This window comes from Talpa europaea (assembly GCF_964194135.1).
Source record: "Talpa europaea genome assembly, chromosome: 13".
NCBI classification, from domain to species: domain Eukaryota; kingdom Metazoa; phylum Chordata; class Mammalia; order Eulipotyphla; family Talpidae; genus Talpa; species Talpa europaea.
Window position 1 is genome coordinate 59735377 of NC_140080.1, and position 24061 is coordinate 59759437.

General features: G+C 38.6%; 1 protein-coding gene across 1 annotated transcript in view; it reads right to left on the reverse strand.

Annotated features, from left to right (window-relative positions):
- ABHD3 (abhydrolase domain containing 3, phospholipase) overlaps positions 1-24061 on the reverse strand; it is a gene marked incomplete at both ends in the record, with an annotated part of 44932 nt that overhangs the window by 3771 nt on the left and 17100 nt on the right. The window contains 3 exons of the mRNA XM_084252149.1: positions 2606-2779; positions 9829-9941; positions 23899-23944. Coding sequence (XP_084108275.1) covers positions 2606-2779; positions 9829-9941; positions 23899-23944 — 333 coding nt within the window. The remainder of the gene's footprint in view (positions 1-2605; positions 2780-9828; positions 9942-23898; positions 23945-24061) is intronic.

A 24061-nucleotide genomic window follows, 5' to 3' on the forward strand; every position in this document is an offset into this window, starting at 1 on the left:
AAAATTAAGGTCATTCCCATCTCAATCATACCTAAAATATATAATAACTAAGCTGAGTATAAAGCACAAAGTTGGTGTATTCCAATAAATACTTACTGAACCAGACAAAGAAGTAGTACATGATATTTGTCCTAAAGACATTTTAAACGTACTTTTTCCTTAATTGACAAAGAATGAACCTTTTTGTAATAATAAACATGTCTTATTTCATAACAAATTGTACCTACACACAGTTGGAACTAAACAAATTTTGCCAAAAAGAACTAACTTGAGCCAGAAACTTTAACTAGATAAATTACTTGAAGACACTATTTTTTAAATTGTTATACTGAAAATTACAATTTTTGTATACTTATTTTCAGAAATAAGTATATAAGATTTTGGTCATTTTTCTTGTATAACTAATATTTTAATTTAAATCATCTATACTTTTCTTGATACAGTCCCCCATTTCAATGACCACCAAAATGATATGATGATTAATATTGTAAGCAATATTTTATAATCAACATCTGCAATTTATCAATTAGGTTAACTTTAATCCAATGTTTAATGTCAATGTACAGGATAACTACAGTTTTCTTTTTTAAAAAAATATTTACTTTATTTATTTATGCATACAAGATCTGGGGTACAGGCCAGAGGTGTGGGGTGTGAGAGGATTCACCACAGACAGAGTAGGGAGCAGAACAGGCAGATCTACTGAAATATACTGCTGAGGGGAGCAGTGGGCGAGGCAAGAGAGGTCTGCTGCACCATGTGGATTAGTTCCCTGGCCTGGTATTGAGCTTATGCAGCAGTGGCTACTGATAATTTTATAGTGCTGACACTTAACCCCTTGCACTACCAGGAAGCCTGAGCTACAGTTTTCAATAAGTAATGTACATATTAACTGTACCAGTTACTTAGAGAATTTATTAATCAATTCACTTAAAAATACACAGATAAAGGGCCTCCCTGGTGGTGCAAGGGGCTAAGTCTCAGCACTATGAAGCTATCAGCAGCCACTGCAGCACAAGTTTGATCCCCTGGCCAGGGAGCAACCCACATGGTGCAGCAGACCTCTACTGACTGGCTCGTTACTCCCTTTAGTAGTGCATGTCAGTCAATGTTCCTGTTCTGCTCCCCACTCTGTTTCTGCTGAATCCTCTCACTGTCTCCACCCCTCTGACCTATATCCCAGCTCTTGTATGCATAAATAAATAAATCTTTTAAAAATGCATGGATACAGTCATCAAAATAAACAAAATATCTTTTTTTTTTTTTTTGCTGTCACACTTATTTAACTCTTAGAAGATATGCAAAAAATTTCAGAAACACCAATGCATAGACAATATTTTGGTAGTGTTAAGAACTATGGGAGGGGCCTCCCTGGTGGCTCAAGGGTTAAAACGCAACCCATGCCACTGCAGCATGAGTTCAATTCCTGGCCAGCCAGGGAGCAACCCATATGGCGCAGCAGACCTCTCCTGGCTCACCTGCTACTCCCTTCAGCAGTATACTTTGGTCAATCTGACTGTTCTGTTCTCCACTCTGTCTCTGGTGAATCCTCTCACTCTCCCCATGCCTCTGGCCTATACCCCAGCTCTTGTATGCATAAATAAGTAAATTTTTTTTTAAAAAAGAAAGAACTGTGGGAGTGGTTCTCCCTGGTAGTATAGGGGTTAAATCTCAGTGCTATCTTCTCTGTGTCCAAGATCCATCCCTGCCAGGGTTAGCCAGGAAGTTAACCCACATATGGTACACCAGCCCTCTGCTGTCTTACCTGCTGCTCCCCTCAGCAGTGTATTTCAGTAGATCTGCCAGTTCTCTGCTCCCCACTCTCTCTCTGATGAATCCTCTCACCTGCCCCCCACCCCTGCACCTCTGGCCTAAACCCTAGTTCTTGTATGCATAAATAAAAATTTATCTTTAAAAAAAAAAAAAAGCAGTGGGAGCTGAGATTATCCAAGTGAGCTGCATTCTCCTAAATTTCTTTCTTTTTTTGATCTATGATGAATCATTATTTTATATTCTTGTTTGTTTTTTCTCTATATAGGATTTCTGTCCTCAGGTGTGGTCAACATAGTTTTCCTACTACCAAAATACCCATAGTCCTCCATTGAGTCTCCTAACTTTCCAAAACCATGACTAAGCACATAAGCACATGCTTAAGAAATCATATTATTCAGCACTGAAAAGCACTTAATACATTATACACTACTTAGAGAGAATTAGGAACTGATAAGATTATCTACAAGTAGAAAATCCAGGGAAATCATCCATAATTTTACTCAACACATAATAGTAATTATTCAAGTTTTTTGGAATAACCTGGAACAGCAAAAGAACAGTGATCTTCAAAGTGGGAGCATGTTCTTTAGGGTTTGTACAAAATAATCCATTGGGGTACAAAAAGAAAACACAAGTTTTATCTATATTTGTAGATTACACTTAAAGTATTACATATATATTTACAAAATGAAAAAGATTTTGGTATAGGAGTAAATGCATATAATGTATAAATAAATATGCATATGTTAGCAGTGTTACGCTTTAAGCCTTTTTACTGTTGGGATACATAATCGAAAACATTTGCAGATATGAGGTTTTATAGATGACTCACTTATTAACTGAAGACTGAAGGCAGGTTGTCAAATAGTAATTAAAAAGTAGCCAGTTCAGTGGCTTTTCCAATGACTCTGAGCAAGCAAAAGTATTCCAACCAACTGAAAAAGTTGCAGCTGCCTTCAAAGGAGTTTTTGGCCCAATTTTGCCCAGGTAATTTAAAAGTAGCATTCTGAAATGAAGAGAACAGGAAACTCAGTGATTAACTCCAGGAACTCAGTTACATCTCTTAAGACAACCCATTTCTAACTATGGATTTTATATTAACCTTAGAGAAGAAAATATAAAAGAGTTTTTAAGTTCTCTATCTTGGAAAAAAAGTAAGTATTTACATTCTTCCCTTATATTAAAATATTTATCTCATAGTCAATAACATTGTGAATAAAGCAAATCATACATTTGCTACTTACATGGATGTCCTTCTATAAATTAAAAACATGAGAGAAATCTACCTGAGAGTGGTTTTCTTTTCTTTTTCTCAAAATGATACTAGGGATTTATAATAAATACACAAATCCCTGAGCCACAACTTTCAGTTAAAAGTTAAATTTACCTGAGGCGGTGGGGGAAGCTAATATTGTTTAAAAATTTTGCACACAACACTAATGATAAAGGACTGATCACAAAAATCTACAAAGAGTTGATGAGACTCAACAAAAACAAAGAAAATAATCCAGTCAAAAAATGGGCAGAAGAGCTAAAAAGAAACTTCTCTGAAGAGGAAATGCAAATGGCCAAGAGGCATATGAAAAAATGTTCAACATCACTTGTAATCAGGGAAATGCAAATCAAAACTACCATGAGATACCATCTTACACCAGTGAGAATGGCACATATTAAAAAAACTAGCAACAACAAATGTTGGAGAGGTTGTGGAGAAAAAGGAACTCTCCTGCACTGCTGATGGGAGTGCAAACTGGTCCAACCACTATGGAGAGCTGTGTGGAGATTTCTGGACCTACTAAACATAGAACTTCCATATGATCCAGCAATTCCACTCTTAGGTATCTACCCAAAGGACACAGAAACATCAATTCCAAAGAACACCTGCACTGCTATGTTTATAGCAGCACTGTTTACAATAGCTAAGCTTTGGAAACAACCCAAATGCCCAAAAATAGATGACTGGATCAAGAAGATGTGGTACATATACACCATGGAATATTACTCAGCATTCAAAAAAGATAAACACATGCAATTTGTAGCAACATGGATGGCGCTGGAAGGGATCATGCTCAGTGAAATAAGCCAGAAAGTAAAAGAAAAATACCAGATGGTTTTACTCATAGCAGGAATTTAAAAAACTTAAATAAGAGACCAGGAAAAAGAATAACTATAAGAAAGTAAGAGTCAAAATCAACAAACAACTATGAACCAGAGACACTCTATGGGGGGTGGGGGGTGGGGAAAGGAGGGATTGGGGTCAAAATAAGGGGGTTGCAATTGTATGGGGAATATAAAAATAAAATTAAAAGAAAAAAAGAAAAAGATAAAGGATGATAAACCAAAAAAAAAAAAAAATGAACAATGATGTAAAAAATAAAAAAGAAAAAAAGAAAGTTAAAGTTACTACATGAGGGGTGTTTCAGGCAAACTTTTTCAATAAAGGGCCATATCGTAAGTGTTTTGGGCTTTGCTGGTCATATAACCTGTGTTGCAGGTACTCAACTTTATGATTTAAAGTATAAAAGCAGCTGTAGACAATATAAGATGAATAGATGTGGCTGTGGGCCAATAAAACATGATTTATGATACATAAATTTAAATTTCATATAATTTTCACATTTTCACCCATTTCAAAATATAATTCTTAGCTCGGACTGCACAAAAATGGACAGCTGGTCAAATTTGGCCTTCCAGCTGCGGTTTGCCAATCTTTGGCATAAATGAAATAGCTGTGGTGTAGGAGCAGGAATGGACACAGAGCAGGTTTTCTGATCCAGCAGACCAGGGCAAGGAGAGTCCTGGAGCTCTCGGTGGCTTTTGCAGGCTTTTATTGGGATTTACCAGGTACATGGCAGGCAGGGGTGCTGGGACGGGGGCTGGGAGGCTGGCAGTCCTCTCAGCCCCCAGCAAGTCTTCACTCTATCTGGGCTCTCCGGCCTTCTCTTGCATTCTCTCTGCTTCTCTCAGGGCTCTGCTTCTGCTTCTCTGCTTCTCTCTTAGCTTCTGCTGGCGTCCCTGCGACACCACCCCTAAAAGCCCAGTCTCAGCCCAGGTGAATCCCATCTACATATGCCCACACCCTATTCCAGGTGCCCGCCATCAGGCATGCATTCGGGACCACAGGGTTCTATCCTAATGGCGGGGGGTGGGGGTAGCTACATACTGGAATCACCTAGGGAGTTTTACAACTACTATGATGCCTTACCCCAGAGAGTCCAAGTAATAGGTCTGGGTGGCGATTCTAGCCACCTAGGCATTCTCATACCTACTCCAAGTCTCTAAAGAGTTCCCTAGTCTAGAGTCAGACTTTCTGAGTCATGGCCAAGCAACTGGCCTAAAGTAATTTGTTTTCTCTTCCTACTCCTTCCTATTATTTGTCCTTATCACCTATCAGATATTTTCCTCTTGTTCTACTAATTTTCCTGATTCTATCCTGTTTTATTTGGTAAGAGGGACAATAATGAAGTTTAATATAATAACAATGTGAGAAATTTAACATTCCAAAGTAAGAGAAAGTGTACTATCTTAAATCCTGCTTCTCATTGTATTTTCTTTTATTTCTCCAGTTGCCAGACTCTGAAATAGGACAAATATGTAAAAATTCTTTCTTTTATCCAACCCAAATGGAAAACTCACTTGCAGGGCAAATTTGATGAAGTTTTAGATGAAAAGTGAAGATTTTGTTTTTGAAAATGACCACAACAGCTTACACCTTATATACAGTACTAAGGTTCACTAAGTCATTTTAAAAAATAATGCTGATTCTCCTGCAGAGGTTCTGGGTTCTAGTATTGGTGACTGTAGGGTAAGGAAAAAATGTCAGGCTTTTCTGCCCTCCCACCATTAGAATAGATGACGGACCCCTGCTGTCCTGAATGCATGCCTGATGGCTGGCACCTGGAGTAGGGGGTGGGCATAGGTAGATGGGATTCACCTGGGTTAAGACTGGGCTTTTAAGGGCAGCGTCACAGGGACGCCAGCAGAAGCTAAGAGAGAAGCAGAGCCATGAGAAGAGCAGAGAGAATGTGAGAGCAGGTCGGAGAGCCTAGAGTGAAGACTTGCTGGGGGCTGGGAGGCGCCTAGCCCCTGCCTGCCATGTACCTGGTAATCTCAATAAAAAAACCTGCAAAGCCACTGAGGACTCTGACTCCTCCTTTACCCGTCTGCTGGATCATAGAAAACCTGCTTTGTGGTCTTTCTGACCCTACAATTGGCGTAAGTCGGCAAGATGATCCATGCAGAGGGGTATGGAGCCTCCGAAGACCTGAAGGGACTAAGGAGTTGTAACAAACTTTTTGCCTGTGACAACGCTGGAGGCATCATGGCGGCATAGGAGAGGGACAAGGTCCGGGAGCTACAGGACAAGTCCTCACGTGAAGGAGATGCCCAAGAGGACCAGCCAATGACCCCTGACGCAGCAAGAATCTTCGGTGAAGAGAGGACCATGATTCACAGCTTGCCAGTGCTGATGCAGGGAGAGCCTAATGGACTTGGACTGATGGACTTGGACTGACAATTCTGCCAGAAGGTGGAAGAACTTTGGCAAGTTAAGTTTTTGGGACCCTGGGGAAGGATGCTATTGTTTGTATACCCCAGGAGATGGGAATCTGGGGTGGCCAGTGGGCCTTGATGGCCAAAAGCAGCCTGTGTACCCAGTGCAGCTAGGCAGAGGAGAAAAGCCAGCTGAGAAGGCAAAAGCTGGTGCTGATGCTAAGTTTGGGAAGCCCTGAGTGGCTGTTAAGCACTAAGTCAGCTGAGGAAGGACAGTGAGTCTCGTAAAATCACCTGTGGGTGATGCCCTGTTCGTTCTTGAGCGAGGGTGAGGTGCTGAGGAACCCGTCCTTGGGGGATGGGTGGGGAACGTGGCTTGGGGTGAAGACCAAGACAAAGAGGGGACCCAAGAGAGGCTGCATGTAGAGTTTGGATCCCCGACCCAAGTGCTTGTGTAATGGGTTGGCCTGAGTGCATGGGTCTATGTGTCGCATTGGTGGCTATGAAGGCCCAGTGTTGGAGCAACTGCAGACAGAAACCCTGAGGGTTGGCGATTACCCCCAACAGTATAGAACCGACAATCCCAGAGTGAGTGCATCCTGGGGGTGGCTGATGTGTGTGGCTTGTAGCTGAGACCACAGCCAGAGGTCAGGAAGCCTGATGGCTCCTGGCATGTGACAGAGATGTCTGAGTGATTTCCCCTCCCTTGTATGAGCAATGCCTTTGGCAGCAGATTTGGTGGATCATCTGCTGGTACCAATAATTGTCTTTTGCCACTAGGTTGGGGCCCTGCCTGGGCTTATTTGTGTTCTGTTGTATTTTGTTGTTATATTGTGATGTATTTGCTTTGTGGGCCATGGCTGCATTGCTTATGTTTGCTAAGAAAATTGTATATATGTAGATTGTATAGCAGAAAGCCCTGAGGGAGTGGACTGTAGGGTAAGGAAAAAATGTCAGGCTTTTCTGCCCTCCTGCCATTAGGATAGATGATGGAACCCTGCGTTCCTGAATGCATGCCTGATGGCGGGCACCTGGAGTAGGGTGTGGGCATAGGTAGATGGGATTCACCTGGGCTAAGACTGGGCTTTTAAGGGCGGCATCAACAGGGACGCCAGCAGAAGCTGAGAGAGTAGCAGAGCCATGAGAAGAGCAGAGAATGAGAGAAGGTTGGAGAGCCCAGAGTGAAGACTTGGTGGGGGCTGGCAGGCCTCCCAGCCCCCCAGTGCCCCTGCCTGCCATGTACCTGGTAATCTAAATAAAAAACCTGCAAAAGCCACTGAGGACTCTGACTCATTTACCTGGTCTGCTGGATCATAGAAAACCTGCTCTGTGGTCTTCCTGACCCTACAGTGACCTTATTCTTTGGCTGGAAGTCAGACTGCTGTGAGGCTTATAACTGGCAAATAGTAAGGGTTTATAGGTAAGCTATCAGGAGCTGGAAGTTCCAGAACTAGCGAAGACCAAGTAGGTATGGATACCACTTGGTTATTACTAAGGAGAAAAAGGATGTCAAGATATTGTCTCCCTAAAAGCTGTTTTACTTTGATAGGAAAAGGACTCCATTTTTTCACAAGCAGAAGAAAAAAATTTACCAGAGAGAGCTTGAAAGAAAGAACTAGTATATTACGTGGACTTTGGCTCCTTCCTCAAACACAAACTGTAAAGACCAAGCAACAAACAAACCCATAACTGAGGAAATGTGATAAGAACTGAATATTTGGTGACATTTGGGAATTACTGTTAGGTTTTTCAGTTGTGATAATGGTATTGTGGTAGCTTGATTTTTTTTTTTTGAGACTACCTTTTAAAAATAATAAAATATTTATAAATGATATCTGAGATTTATTTTTAAATAATCAGATTTGGGAGGGGTGGGTGAGGTGATATTGATAAAATTATCCATGAGTTGATAATTATTGAAGCTGGGTGATGAGAGTTGATTATTACTGAAGTTGAATGATGAGTATTATGGAAGGTGAGTATACTCCTTTCTACTTTTATATATACTTGGATTTTTCATTTTAAAAACTTGCTTCCCAGCGCATTTGGAGACTAGAATCTGACTGCTCTAGAGTGGCATGGCTTCCTTGGCTAGAGTCAGTTTTGGCTCAAAGCCCCTACTTGGCCCCAGGCATCACAGATTTGAGGATTACCCCACTCTGTGGGAGCACCTACGCCTAAGGATCTTCAACAGACTATGCTTTTGTCTGTTGCATCTCCAAAAGAAAAAAATGTGTCAAACTGTAAAACACATCCCCAAGTGGTAAGCCCACTTGGGAACATGTCACAGTGCTAGGCAACTGGAAAGGGTGCTTTCTTCAAACAATTTACAAGACATTAATATTCAACCAGCTGCAAAGGCTAATGGTCAAGTTCTGCCTTCGGGCAGAGGCTTCAATCCCACATGAATAGGCATTTCCTGGGAGTTTCTGAATAGAGAATCTGGGCCTGTTTATGTAAGGTCTGGCCTTTAAAAAGTCAAGAATTTATATGATTAAGGTGAAAAAAGATCAGTGGGCACACTGTCCTTTAAGGTTCAATTTATAGGGCAAAGGAAAGAGAAGCAAAATACTGTCCACTAAGCACAATAGAGAGATTCTGCTTGGGTTTTCAGCACCGATTCAATTTCTTCTTTTAGTAGGTCAAGTCAGACCTTCCATGCTAATTTAAGAAACGTATTCTTCTTAGTTTTATATTTATCAGATTCTAAAAAGCTGTGGTTAAAGTCTATTTTCCAGAATCCTTCATTTGTAAAGGTTGTTCATTTTCAAGTAAATAAACTCCTAAGATGTTTAAAGATAGAAATGATAGATAAATCAATTGCAAAATTGAGAAAATAGATCATTTCCTGTCTCATGTGTTTGCTGAGTTTTGGGCAAATGTTCAGGGAAAGCACAGTGAAATGCCAGATTTTTCACATTACTAGAAGAAAAAAAACCTCAAACAATTATTAGTAGAAATGAGCCTAAATATAAACATGGCAAATAAAAGTTCCAAATAGCCCCCAATATAATTGCAAGTAGCACAAATTATCACACTATTCATATGCTTAAAGTAGAAGGGAGAGTAAGGGGTTAATAACAAAACCTTACAGTTTCTGGAGAGCATTCCAGGGTAGGTCTATTTGCCCAGCAGCAACAACAAAAAAAAACACTGGAGAAAAATGATGTCGAAAACCTCATCAATTTGGAGATAGTATTAAGTGATTATTTCTATGATTACAGTGATGAAAGTCACACTACAAATTCAGCTTCCTGAATTTTCAATGGAAAACTCAATTACAGGGATGACCAGGAGTACATTAGGGAATCTGAAGGTCAACATGGCAGCCAGCTGAGTGATGGAAATCAATTGCATGGGATTCAGACAGGCTTTCATGCTCACAGAACCTTGAACATCTTGAATCCTTTCTGTCACAGAGGCCAGTAGTCAAAGGAAAATATTAAAATTCACCTGAATTAATTACTTCATTCAGCTACATGTGGTGCAACATGATAAAGCAAAGTAAACATTTATTTCAAAAGTGTCCTCTGAAGGAGACATTATAGAAAGGAAAAACCTTACCCTCCCATTGAAACCCCTGCTGCCAGAAAAGGGGCAGAAGGGAATAGACTGTGTACGTGGTGAATAACTGTCTCCAAATCTTCAGTGTTAGCACAACAATAAGTTCTTGGCGTCTGTAAGTGGTGACGGGTAAAACACAAAAATTAAAATTGTGAGGTTAATTATTTGTAAAATGCAGAAATGCAAAAAAAAGCAAGAAGTCATAAATATGAGAAAATAACCTTTGTACATAGTAATAATAGTTTATCCTTTTCATATCTTGCAGTACACATATATTTCACAAAGTGAACACTATCTGAGTTGTCACTAACAAAGAAAGGCTCTGTTCAAGCAAGGAATGCACGATGGAAATGGAGCAAGGTCAATACAAATACCTTGAATTAAACAGATATGCAGTACCCAATTCAAATGTGTTCCTGACTTAACAAGAATAGAGTCAATTTAAGAAGAAAAAGTGGAAAATTATACTTTTTTATGGATGTTAAAAAAAGTAAGCAAACAAAAAGACTTTATAACAATGCCACCAAAATCTTAACCTTTGGATCAATTTTAACTGGGGAACCATTTTCTCTAGCCTGAGCGATTGCTGTCTACCAATGAAGTACTGTGTTTTCCTGGCACTACCTTCACCTCAGAGAAAGCAATAGCTAGTCTACTTATTAAACTTTTTCTTTTACAATTATATATCCATACACTGCAACACTTACAATGATATACTGCAACACTTAAAATGTAAAATATGCAAAGCGCATTATGCCTCAAAACATAATGCATTAAAACATGATTTTCATGTGAACTTCATCAAAAGGGGCTCTGTTTCTAGCAGAAAAGATTCACAGCTTTGAGATCTGGGAGGACAGGAGAATCCAAATTCTAGAATATATGTAACAGTATATGTGACTAAAGTATACATGAGATAAAATAACCAGCAGCTTAACTTTAATAAAATCTAGTAACATCATTCTGATAACAACATTGAAACCAGTTATTTGCACCATCCTGATTTTCATATACCAATAAACCATGATCACAATAAGGAAGATTATGGCCCTCCACTATTCAATTATTAACAAGTCTGGGAAAAATCACAATTTTCAATGACCCCTCCAATTAAATTCAAGCCTAAAACACTACTGATGTTATCTTTTTGTGATGTGCAAATATGAGCTCTCCAAAAGACAAATGTAGCCTGGTAGTATTTAAAATAGCTAATAATTTTTTTAAAGGTAACATTAGTCTACAATACAGTATCGGTGCCAGGTGTACAATTTCTCACCTCAGCAACAGAATAATACCACACCACACGCACCAGCAAAAGTCCATCCTTATCATCGGCCAACCAATCAATCCCCCCTACCACATACCTCCCCAATCCTTCTCCTCTGATAATTAGTGGCTATCAATTTTTGAACAATTTAATTTGTGCCAACAAAACCCTGAGGAAGATCCTATTATTATATTCATATTATAAATTAGGAAATTGCGTTTGGAGAAGTTAACCCTCTAACACATTAAGAGCTAATAAGTGATTATGCTGAGATACTCTGAAAACATACTTTGTGATTAAATGCATTTGGGGGGCACAAACTCAATATAAATCTAAATAAAATTATATCTACTAACATGCTCACTCACAGTGAGCAAAACTCGTCGTAAGAATTTGTGTGAATAAAAACATTGATTCAAAAGTGCACCTGCACCCCTATATTTATAGCAGCACTATTTACAGTAGCTAAGCTATGGAAACAACCCAAATGCCCAAAAATAGATGACTGGATCAAGAAGATGTGGCATATATACACCATGAAATATTACTCAGCAATCAAAAAAGATAAACTCATGCCATTTGTAGCAACATGGATGGAGCTGGAAGGGATCATGCTCAGTGAAATAAGCCAGAAGGAAAAAGAAAAATACTGGATGGTCTCACTCATAGCAGGAATTTAGAAAACCTAAATAAGGGATCAGGAAAAAGACTAATTATAATAAAGTAAAAATCAAAATCAACAAGCAACTATAAGCCAGAGACACATTACGGGGGAGAGAAGGGAGTAGGATCAAAACAAGGGTGGTGGGAATATTACTGGGACTATAGCCAAGATGAAAACACACACATTGTACAAAAATGAAAAAATGATGTAAAAAATATATAAAAGAAAAAAAAGAATTTGTGTGAAGAAATCATCCTTACTCAGCATTTTTATTACACATGACTCTACTCACACTGCTTAGCTTTCAAGTCTGAAATCATTTATGAACAGTCATCAGCATGTACTCTTGTTATGCAGGATTCAAGTGGAGTATGTGTGCATGTGTATGTACACATGCATACACACAAACACATACTATGAACACACATAGAGGACTAGGGTACGAGAAAATGGCCTGCGGAAAATTATAGGATCAGACAATCTTAGTGTCAAGAACTATAGATAGTACCTGGTTCCTTATTTACACATGAAACATTGAGGCTCAGCAATTTGCCAAAGGTCATGAAATAGCTGAACCTGGATTATGTGTTTGTTAATAAGTAAATTAGTTCTTGTAAAGCCCTGCAAGCACTGGGATTCCATAGGTATTTTGTAAATAAATCCATACTCTGGTATTCCCTCAGATATAGGAACTGATTTTTCCTTAAATGCTTTTCTCCAAATGGATTACATTAAGATTGAAACTGTGGCCTCCCAGGTGGCCCAGAGGTTCAAGACAGTGCTATCAAGCTATGGCCAGCCACTGCAGCACAAGTTCCATCCCCTGCTGGCCAGGGAGCAACCCACAATGCACAGAAGAAAAACTGATAACAACGATATGGATCAAAGTTACCAGAACTCTCATACTTGGCAGATCTAGACCCTTTTTGGCATGATCTGCTTTTTGCCAGCTGCTTCCCTGTCTTCACCTTCTGCTTCTAGATTTCCAATTCTGGCCCAGTTCTTGTCTTTCTTCCCCAACCCCAAATGTGAGTATTAATTTCCAAAAAGTTTTATCTTAAGCCTGCATCTGTACCTAGTCTGGTCAACCCAATTGCTGAAGATCTTACCTCCATAGTTTCAACAACCAGCTGTACCTAATGAAACTTAATTTTTCATAGTCTTACCTTGATCTTGAGTTCTGAATTCAAAGTTCAAAGTTCTAGCAGGTGGCTTCACTGTGATATTTTGATAGTACTTCAAACTCAATGGCCCAAAAGTAAAACTGTTTTCATCATAAAAACTCCTAATGTTTTTCCTAACTTCTCATTTTTTTCTACAAAAGACGTGTATATTTTCCTAGTCAAAACTTAGGTGACATTGCCCTTTCCTTCTTTAATCTCCTTCAGTATTCCTGCAAGAAACACAGAAGAACCCTTCTTTTCATCTTGGCAAAGCCCTGGCATATTAGATTCTCTCAGAAGGGCCCTTGAGACAAGGACATGAGAGAAATAGTGAACTACTGAGTCAAAGTTTGTTTGTCATATTGTGGACAACCTTAAACACTTAGCAGAGGAATCTTAATTGAGTAAGCAATGAAAGGTGAAAACACTTCATTTGGAAGGTACCAGATATCCCAGTGTGTGTGTGTGTTTTTCTGTGGTGGTGGGGGGGGGACGCGAAGTAAGTCAGGAAAGGTAGGAAGTCAATAATGAAGATGTTACCAAGCAGTTTGTAACTGTGACCAAAGAAGATTCAATTCTCCTTGGGGCACCTGGACAGACATGGCTCAATTATCGCAGCCTGGTGGCAAGGGAGGTGGGTTATTTATCCACTAGTTCCCTTCTGTCATTGGTGAAGAATATTCCCAGAGGATAACTCCATGGCCCTCTGATTTACTCCAAGCACAGGCCCAGCAGCCTCCAGTGGCTCCAGAATGCCCCTTTCTATCGAAGAGCAGCAGTTGCTTCTAGCTGAAAGCCCTCAGGTAGGCATTCCTGAGAATGGTAAGAGCCAAGGCAGGTAAAAGTGTGGTAAAGGTATGGCACCAACTGTCTCTGCTATCAGGCTTTTTGCCTCATATCTGGATTATTGAGATAACCTCTTACCTGGTTAACTTCCAGTCATTCCTTACGTAACCATGCATAATTGTGTATCCCATTCCCTGTAAGATTAACCACACAAAAGACAACTCCAGTTCTAATCACAACAGTACAGACTTTCTGCTTAAAATTCTTCATTAGTTTTCATTACCTACTGAATTAAGCACAAATTCCTCTGGCAAACATTCAAGGCTGTTCACAATATTGAAAGTGTACTTTATGGTTCTGTACTTTACTATTTCCCTAGTATGAGAAATATTTCTTCATTTCTCTAGGTATGAGTCAGGTCATGAAAAGCTGTTCTCTTGCCTACTAGGCTTCTTAATATCTTTGCCACCTGTGTAACCTTCATCTGCCAAGTGTCTTGGAAACTGTTAACTTTGCTTGCTGAAATTGTGCCTTGAGTAAATGTCAGACAGCAGGTAAAACTTGCAACTGGTCACCGAGAACTCACAGATTTTTCCAATTTTACCCCTAGTTTGTCCTGTCCAACCTGTTTATCTTCCTTACCGTCCCTATCTATGTCAGTTTCTATTACTATCTTACTTCTTTTTTTTTTTAATTGTGGTAAGTATATTTTTTTTGTGGTATTTTATTTATTTTAATAAATTTTATTTTTATATTCTCCATACAATTGCAACCCCCTTATTTTGACCCCAATCCCTCCCCTCCCCGCCCCTTACCCCTCATAGAGTGTCTCTGGTTCATAGTTGTTTGTTGATTTTGATTTTCACTTTCTTATAGTTATTCATTTTCCTGGTCCCTTATTTAAGTTTTCTAGATTCCTGCTATGACTATCTTACTTCTGTCTCTGGTTTCTGACAGTCAATAATACTTGTTGACTACCACTAATGCACACAGGATTATAGTTCTATTACACAAACTCTTGCTACTTGATGAGCTGCAACAGGAAACATCATATGCCTTTTTTCTCTACAGAACTTGAGACCCATTAAAGAAAACATTCATATAGAATACACAGAAAAGACACTTGCAAAAATTTTCTTCAGGTCTGAAGATATTACTAGCAGCTCTGTGATTTTAAAAAAACGTTAATTCTCAGTTGGATATGGGTTGCTAATGCAAACAACAACTATACTGCAATAATTCCTGTCTTTTTCCATGCCAGAACAAAAAAAGGTCAAGCTACAGCTAATCAGAAAATGGATGAAGGGGCCTCCCTGGTGGCGCAGCGGTTGAGCGCTGGGCTGCGAAGCTGCCCGCACCCTCTGCAGTGCTGGTTCGATCCCCCGGCCACCAGCGAGGGTCCCACATGGCGCGCAGACCTTTCCTGCTGCGCCTGCTGCTCCGCTCAGCAGTGTATTTCGTCAGTCTGCCTGTTCTGTTCCCCGCTCTGGTTCTGGTGAATTCTCTCACCCTCCTGCACTTCTGACTATACCCAGTGCTTATATTAATAAATAAATAAATCTTAAAAAAAAAGAAAAAGAAAATGGATGAAGGGAGTCCTTGTAGAATTTAGATGGTCCCTCTCCTCTCCCTGGTGGCGCAATGGGTTAAGCACTGTACTATGAAGCAATCCACAGCCTCTGCAGCATGAGTTCGATCCCTGGCTGGCCAGAGAGAAACCCACATGGTGCAGCAGATCTCTCCTGTCTCGCCCAGGGCTCCCCTCAGCAGTGTATTTCAGTCAGTCTGCCTGTTCTGTTCCCTACTCTGTCTCTGGTGAGTTCTCTCACACCACCCCACGCCCCTGCATCTCTGGCCTGTACCCCAGCTCTTGTATGCATAAATAAATAAATCTTAAAAAAAAAAAAGAATTCAGCTGGTAAACTCATAGTTGTCACATAGGTGACAATCCCTATGGTGAAATGAGGACAAGAAAGGTATTCTGGAAAAATGCAGAAAATCTGAAGGATAGATAACCTTCCAGCAGATGTTTGGCCATAAATATTTTATAAGTTAGAATAATTTGGCAATAATTACAAAACAAGATTCTTCAAGTTGTTCAACTGCAACTACAATCAGAGAGAAATAACTGTAATTTCTTTAATGGCTACTAGAAGTTAGTTTTTAAAAGATATGGAAAATACTAATGAAGTAAAATTAACTCCTTATTATTCATATTTAAAGAGATGAGAAAAAAATAAAGCATATATTTCCTTTTCTTCTTTACCACCTTCTAAAATATGGACAAACTGATTCTTCCCAACCTGAAAGATAATTTTCTTATCCTCTATTAAAATGCAAATTTCACTGAAAATTTTTCTTTTTTTGGTCAAGAAACAAAATAAATTCACTGTTTAGTCAGGCAGCCAGACCCTCCCTAGCTATTCTTGAAGAGATTAATTTGTTAATCTACTGAAGCCATAACCTAGGACCCTGCTCTCAATGCTATGTTTGTAATACATCCAATACTGAGCCTGACCAGCTAGGATTTTAGTTTTCTGTCCAGAAAAAAGAAAACCGAAAAAGATAAACAACTATCTTTCAAAAAAACCATTTAAATTCCACATTTACTTAATTGTAATGTCTGATAATCATAAAGAGTTTGAATATTTCATCTTACAGTCTTCCTCTCATGCATTTAATGACCTATACTCAAGTATTTGATAAGATGCTGCCTTAATGAACTCTGTGATTCTTGAGTGGCTATAGGCTTCCCCAAAAGGAATAACCCTTTTATAGAGAACAAATTATGTTTTTAAATTGACTTTTCCAATATATTTTTATTATTGTTTTGTTTTATTTTGATTTCAACCAGGCTGGGTCCAGTCCCTAGTGAAAAACCCAAATTGTTCTTAGATAAATTGACCTTATATTTGGGAGATGAGTTTAAATAAGGAGTTAGGGAAAACAAAACTATGAGTATATAAAAACCTAGCACTAATTTTAAAAATATTTTTACAATACTTTAGAATTATTTTCTCATTTCATAGATGTTGACATTTTATGGCACTGTGCCTTAGCATGAATCTATCCTTCCTTCCTGTCATCCTTTCTTTTTTCTCTCCACAAAACCAGCATTTTAATAAAAAAAGAATTCACCTAATCATGGATAGTCATGCAAATGACCAAGTACCTAAATTTGCCTGAGATTTTCTTAACTATTTAAAATAACTAATCACAAAATAATGGATCCCAGAAAATTTCCTGGCCTATTCTGAGGCCAAAATGTGCCATGTTCTTGCTATTGTTCTAGATGGCTATGGCACTTGCTTATGCTATCATATGACACATCACACTGATAAATGGGTACAGTTTGTGTGTGGCTTAGAGCAGGTCAGTCAGGCAGAAAGGAATTATCCTCAGTCTAGACTTCTATGACACAAATCTCATGTTCTGCCTTGGCTGGATTTGGGGCTAGAGGTGGCAGGCCTGTATCTTAAGGGCGACTGCCGCATCCAATACTACCCACCACCTCACAGTGGTTGTCAGCCCCTGGCTGCACATTAGACACATGGGAGAACTTTAAGACAAATTAGATACCTAGTTTCCACCTCAATCAGATGAATTAGTATCTCTGGGGGATGGGATCCAGGGATCAGTATTTTTCAAAGTTTCCCAGTAAATTCTAAAGTGCAGCCAGGATTGAGAACCAATTGCTTGGAAAGAATAATGAAACAGGGTGAGAGCTGAGCCAAGATAGAAGGACACTGTAGTGACAAGAATGATAAAACTATCTAACCATGGGTAGAGGGAAATCTGGTTCTACAGGGATTCCTTGCATTGCATGGGGAAATATTGCCCAATAGCTCATACTTTTTTAGGCATTCAATAAATGGTAGTAACTGTTAAATTATTGTGACCACCAGTCCTAAAATTCTTCAGTTACTTAAACACTCTTCCTTTTACTTAGAAATTATTCATACAGAGAGAATTGTGCAATCCTTTGTGTATCCACCATTTACATCAGTTGATATTACTGATCTGGAACTATCAATGTTAGAAAAAATAAGGGGACTTAATACATTCACACCCATATATAGCTGAGATCAATCTTCCTTAGGTTGTTCTGATAGGGGTGAAGAGTGGAGGGATTTTTTTTTTTTTTGAGCAATTAGGGAAGGGAAGACGTGGGTGATGTGATGGTGTTGAGTAGGAAAGCACTGGGTGTGAGAAAGGAAGGGTCTACCATATTTTTCAGAGTCTCAGAGTTATTTTTTGTTGTGTTTTGTTAATTGTTTTATAAGCACTCTCTTTGAAAAACTTTATGTCCAGATTTTCAGCTGACTTGACTTAAAACCAGAGCTGAAAGATAATGAAAATAACTTGAGTACTCTTAGCTAGACATTAGCTCCTGCCCTCAATCCCAATCTGCTCCTGTCCTAAAAGCCTATCACACTACCTCTCCAGAAGTGTCCTCATCTATAAAATGAGGATTTTGGAATTAGAGGCTCTCTGAAGCAGAGCTATTCCTAGTGCCAGTCCAGCATGACTGCTGGTGTCAGGGCACAAATCAGCACACTGCACCTCTCACTAAGAGAGTATTACTACAAGAAAAAAAGATCAGTTAACCCAAATAGTATGCTCAGAACTGAAGTTGGTTAACAGGCTATTGGAGTCCCTCATCTTGTCTGGGACAGGTATATTTGAGAAGTGGAAGTTAGTCCACAAACCAACTTGGAGCAGCACTACTTTATAGTATCTTCTGGCTTCTACCTTCCCTGTTGGCCTCTTTTACCTGCTGAACCAGCTCTAACTGGAACAGGAAAGCACCTGAAAGAGGGTTTTCTTCCTTACTGATTTATAAGATATGATTCACATACCATGAAATTCACCCATTTATAATGTATAATTTATGATTTTTAGTATATTCAGAATTGTGTAACCATCGCCACAATTTTAGAACATTTTCATGACTTCAAAAAGAAACTCCCTCCCCCAGCCATAGGCAATCACAGCCATAGGCAAATCTACTTTCTGTCATTTTAAATCTGCCTATTCTAACTATCTCATATAAATGGAATCACACAATATATGATCTTTTTCAACTGGCTTCTCTCAGGATAATGTTGTTTTTCAGTGTGTGCTTATGGGGAGGAGGGAGAGAAGCGAAGTGGGAGAGAGAGAGAGATGAGAGAGTGGAAGAGGGAGAGAGAGGAGAGAAAACTATAATGTTTTCAAGGTTTGTCCATGTTATAGCATGCATCAGTACTTCATTTCTTTTTTTTTTTAAGATTTATTTATTTATACAAGAACCGGGGTACAGACCAGAGGTGCAGGAGGGTGAGAGGATTCACCAGAGACAGAGCGGGGAACAGAACAGGCAGACTGATGAAATACACTGCTGAGGGGAGCAGCGGGTGCGACAGGAGAGGTCTGCCACGCCATGTGGGACCCTCTCTGGCCGGCTGGGATGGAACCAGCGCTGCAGAGGCTGCGGACAGCTTCACAGGGTGGCGCTCAACCGCCTGCACCACCAGGGGAGGCCCTCATTTCTTTTTTTAATGCTGAATAATATTCTTCAATATGGATATGCCACCTTTTATTTATCTATTTGCCCACTGACAGACATATGGGTTCTTTCTACCTTCTGGTTATTATGAATAATGCAGCAATAAACATTGTGTAAAAAAGTAAACAAATACTTTCTTTCTCTTGGATATACACCTAGGAGTGACATACTTAGGTCATATAACTTTATGTTTGAGTTTTTGACTGCCAGACAGTTTTCCAAAGTGACTAGGAAGGTTTTCCCGTTGGGTCTAGAGTTACAGAATTCTGTATGATCCTATAACCAAAAGGGAAAGAGGTCACTATGTAGATTTCAACAAACTCAATTTTAGCTGAGTTCTTTTTAAGTTAGTACCCTTGATGAAGTTGGACTCTTGCTACTTCACAAAGTAATCAATAATTTCAGGGAGTTGGCATAAAACTTGCATTCCTCGATTCTTATCTTTGAAAACTAATCTGCAGAGAGCAAAAAAAAGTACCATGTAGTCCTAGGGCTCCAAGAACCCTGCAGGAATATCTGAGGATCAGTCTACTGAGACTAGGATGATCTGTTTCCTACAGCTAACACCCTCAGGGAGGCTGAGGTGCAGTTTTCTCATTTCTTAGTAAGCAAGGCTTTTGGCTTTCTCTCAATCTTGCAATGACTAATTGGAAATGAAAACAATACAGTGGTGGAAAATTTCTACTTTCTTATTCCCCTTTGCAAAAGCTATAGTATCCCTATAAATGCTAAGTATATTGCCAACATGCTACACCAGACCTTTCACTTTTGCATTTCTAGTCCTAAGAGAACTGCTGACCTTAAATTCCAATATACCTTTGCTAGCTTTTTTGGGCTAATTGCAGTTAGAGACAGTTCCTTCTAGTTTGATTTTTGCTGATTCATCTTTTGTTCCTTTTATGCCTATCCTAAACTCTTACTTACTCTGAGTCTGATTCCATTAAATTCTTTCTGGAACAAGGTGAGGTATAAATAAACATAGAGTTCCTCTAGTCTGAAATAATTGTTTATAGCTCTAAGGCAGGAAGAAAAGGATTATCAAGGGATCTAAATATCAGAGCTAGCTCTAATAATCACTATTGGTATCTCATTTTTGTGATCCATTAAGGTATAAGTAGTATATATAAATTATAATTAATGTACTACCTTAAATTTCCTTTTAGAACAATAGTTCTACTAATGGATATAATTAAAATTACATTTTGGTCATTTTTATATTCTTGGGTTTTTTTTGAAATTATATCAATTAGCCTTTATTTTATTATTTTTTAAAGATTTATTTATTCATACATACAAGAGCTGGGGTACAGGCCAGAGGTGTGGGGGTTGAGAGGATTTACCAGAGACAGTGGGGAGCAGAATAGGCAGACTGACAGAAATACACTGCTGAGGGGAGCAATGGGCGAGTCAGGATAGGTCTGCTGCACCATATGGATCGCTCCCTGGCAGGCTGGGGTGTGGAACTCATGCTGCAGAGGCTGTGGACTGCTCATAGGTTGCGTCTTAACCCCTTGCACCACCAGGGAGGCCCACATTAGCCTTTATGATACAGATATTTTCTGGGACTACTAGTTCATCAGAATTCAACCTAGTGTACAGTGTAGGATCCCAGAGACCAAGCAACTCATCCTCTTGCTTACAATTCAGCAAATTCTTTCAAACAATTAAAAAAAAAAGCTTATGGGGCCTCCCTGGTGGTGCAAGGGGTTAAGATGCAGCACTATGAAGCTATCCACAACCACTGCAGCACAAGTTCAATCCCTGGCCAGGGAGGCGACCCATATGGCACAGCAGACCTCTCCCATCTCCGCAGCTGCTCCCCTCAGCAGTGTATTTCGGTGGATCTGCCTGTTCTGCTCCCCACTCTGTCTCTGTTGAATTCTTTTACCCCCTTGCACCTCTGGCCTGAGCCCCAGCTCTTGTATGCATAAATACATAAATCTTAAAAAAAAAAGCTTATGTATGCACCATCTCTTCATAAGAATTCAATGTGTTCTTGGAGGTTTTTCAAAAATCCAATTAAAGTTTATGGATGAGATTCTGGGTTACTCCATTCTTTCAATTTCCAATTAATTAATTGCTAAGAGTAGAAGACTTTTCAAATTGCTTCTGCCTCTTTTTCTTTCCTCCTTCCTACTTGTTGTGACTAAGATGCTGTCCATAGACCTCTCCCCATTACAAACCCTCCCTAAGTAATCTCAGCCACCCCTGTGCTCCGAGTTCCACTTGTGCAGATAATCCCTTACCGCGATCCTGAGGCCCAGTCTAGTATACTCAACTACTAGAAATTTCCACTTGAATCATCAAAAAGTACCCTAAACATCTAACACTGAACTTGTTATTTTTATCTCACCAAAATCTTGTAAATTAAAAAAAATTTTCCTATTTGGCAAATATCAGCATCTTTTACCAATCAGTCAAGATAGAAATATCCACTTTGATCTCTCCTATCCTCACTTCCCACAATACAAATAACACGATTCTTCCTACTTCATGGATACCCCTTGTTTTTGTCCTCTCCTCCCCCTTCCTCCTACATCTTCTTTCAAATTCTGGGTAGATCTGTATTAAATGCTTCCTAATTTGTTTCCCAGCTTTTAGATTCCTCCCCTTTATCTCTTTTATATATTGCTGCCATGGTCCTCTTTCTAAAACATGACCACAGTAAAATTATTTTATATGTCAATTATATATCAATAAAGCTAACTTTCTTTAAAAGTTGACGGTTTGATACTAGGTTCCTTGGGATTATACACACTTCTTTTCAAAATTTGTCCCTATCCCCTCTAGAAGATTTTCTGTCACCTCTAAATAACGAGAGAGAAAATAGCATGAAGGTCAAGAACATAAGTACATAGTCAAACTACCTGGGTCTGAACCCTTGCTCTCAATTTTTGGCTAGAATAGTTCTTAACCTATTTATGCCTTATTTTCTTCATCTGTATAATGGGAACGATGGTGCTTATGCTTACCTAAGCCAAGGCTTATTTCTATTGCTGGTAAATAAGAAAAAACATAACTGAGACAACCTAAGGACTGAATAAACATTAGACAAAAATGTCATTATGATCATCCCTCCACAATAAGTACTTGCTATTCCATGCCCTTTAATACCTTGTTCTTTATGTTGAAAACTTTCTCTACTCTTGGTTCAATAACACAGAGTTCAACATCCAACACTGCCTCCACTATATTTTTCTAACTCCCCCAGACAGTTTATTCCTACCTTCTGTTCTTTCCTAAATCTTCCTATGTTATACTTAGTACTGTATTACATACATTTTTATGTATCTGACACTCTCCTGCAACTACAGTTAAAGCTTTCACTGGTTAGGGTTATGTCTAATAATGTGTACACTGCTCACCCTATTGCCTTGTACAGTCTCGATTTAATAGACATACAACACAGCTTTGCTGAATAAATAGATCTTTGTCACTCATTTTATGGGATCTAGTGGACTTTACTTTGTGTCACATCATTTTCTTGAGAGCCTCGGACCTTGTCTTCCCTATCTCTGTGACCTAGAAGCACCTAAAGGATACATAGCAGACAAGAATTGCTTAAAACCAATTTTCTTGGCCCAAGGTGACAGTGAAAAATACATTTTTCCCTTGAGAGTACCTATTATGTGTCTACAAAACTTAAAGAGCTGGAGTAAATAAGGAAATATGAACTTTCGTGCCAAACTATTTATTAGGAGGTACGTGAGTAAAACCATAAACACTTTATAACTTTAGCTTTCGAAATCATATTGATCTACATTCCTCCAGGCTTAAGCCACTAGAAAGCAAAGTACAAGAGTTCCTCTCCCTTCCAAATAATCATAAAGCTCTGATATTAATGACATGATTGTAAATTTTTATTTTCAGCATGACTTGATTATTTAGAGTCTTAATATCTTTCTCTATCAGTGACACCCTCAAAAAGTTTCTTTCACTTCTAATAGAGTTGCCTCTGATCTATTGAAGTAGTGAGGAACAAACAGCTGAAAAGTTTCAAGAAAGTTTCAGTGAGTGAATAGTTCTCATTCCAACTCACAGGTTTAACAGCAAATAGAGATGATATTCTAATAGGGAGAAGAACGCCTATCCTAGCAAAAACTCCAGAGGTTAGAGGGAAATAAAACTGATTTAAACAAAAGGATTTATATAAAATTCCCTTTATGTAAACTCTGGTTGACTAAAGGCATATAATACACAAATACATGGCTTCATGACAAAAATAAATTTCTTAAATGAAAAAAAGCAAGATTGTGTGGTTTGTTTCATACCTTTTAAAGAAATGTATACTTTTTAAAGAAATGTATTTTACATTAAAATAATATAGATAAACATGTATTGATATTAAAATATAACAAATACAAAAGTTACAAAATAGAACCTTAATTCTTATAATACTAGAAACACTTTACATATATTTTGTTTATATTTAAGGTGTGGATAAATGTAAATTAAGGATATTTCCCTGCTTCTGTAATTACGGATCTTGCAAATTTCTCCTGTTTAGCTTGTCTATATTTTTCACAATAAATTTGTATTATTTACATAATAAGTTATTTTAAATAAATATTAATATGCTTTTCATTATGAAACTGAATATGATTTTTTAAAAATAAGTTGTCATTAATTTAAATTTACTTACCAAGAGATTCTCCCCTGCCACTCCTCTGTTGTTAAAAACTACACATCTGAAAAACGAGGAAAGTAATTTTTGTTATTTTTAATATAATTCTTGCATACAATAGAATATTAAAGTCACTGTTTTAGAGCATTAAGTTATTATTAAAAAACTTTCACAGACATGA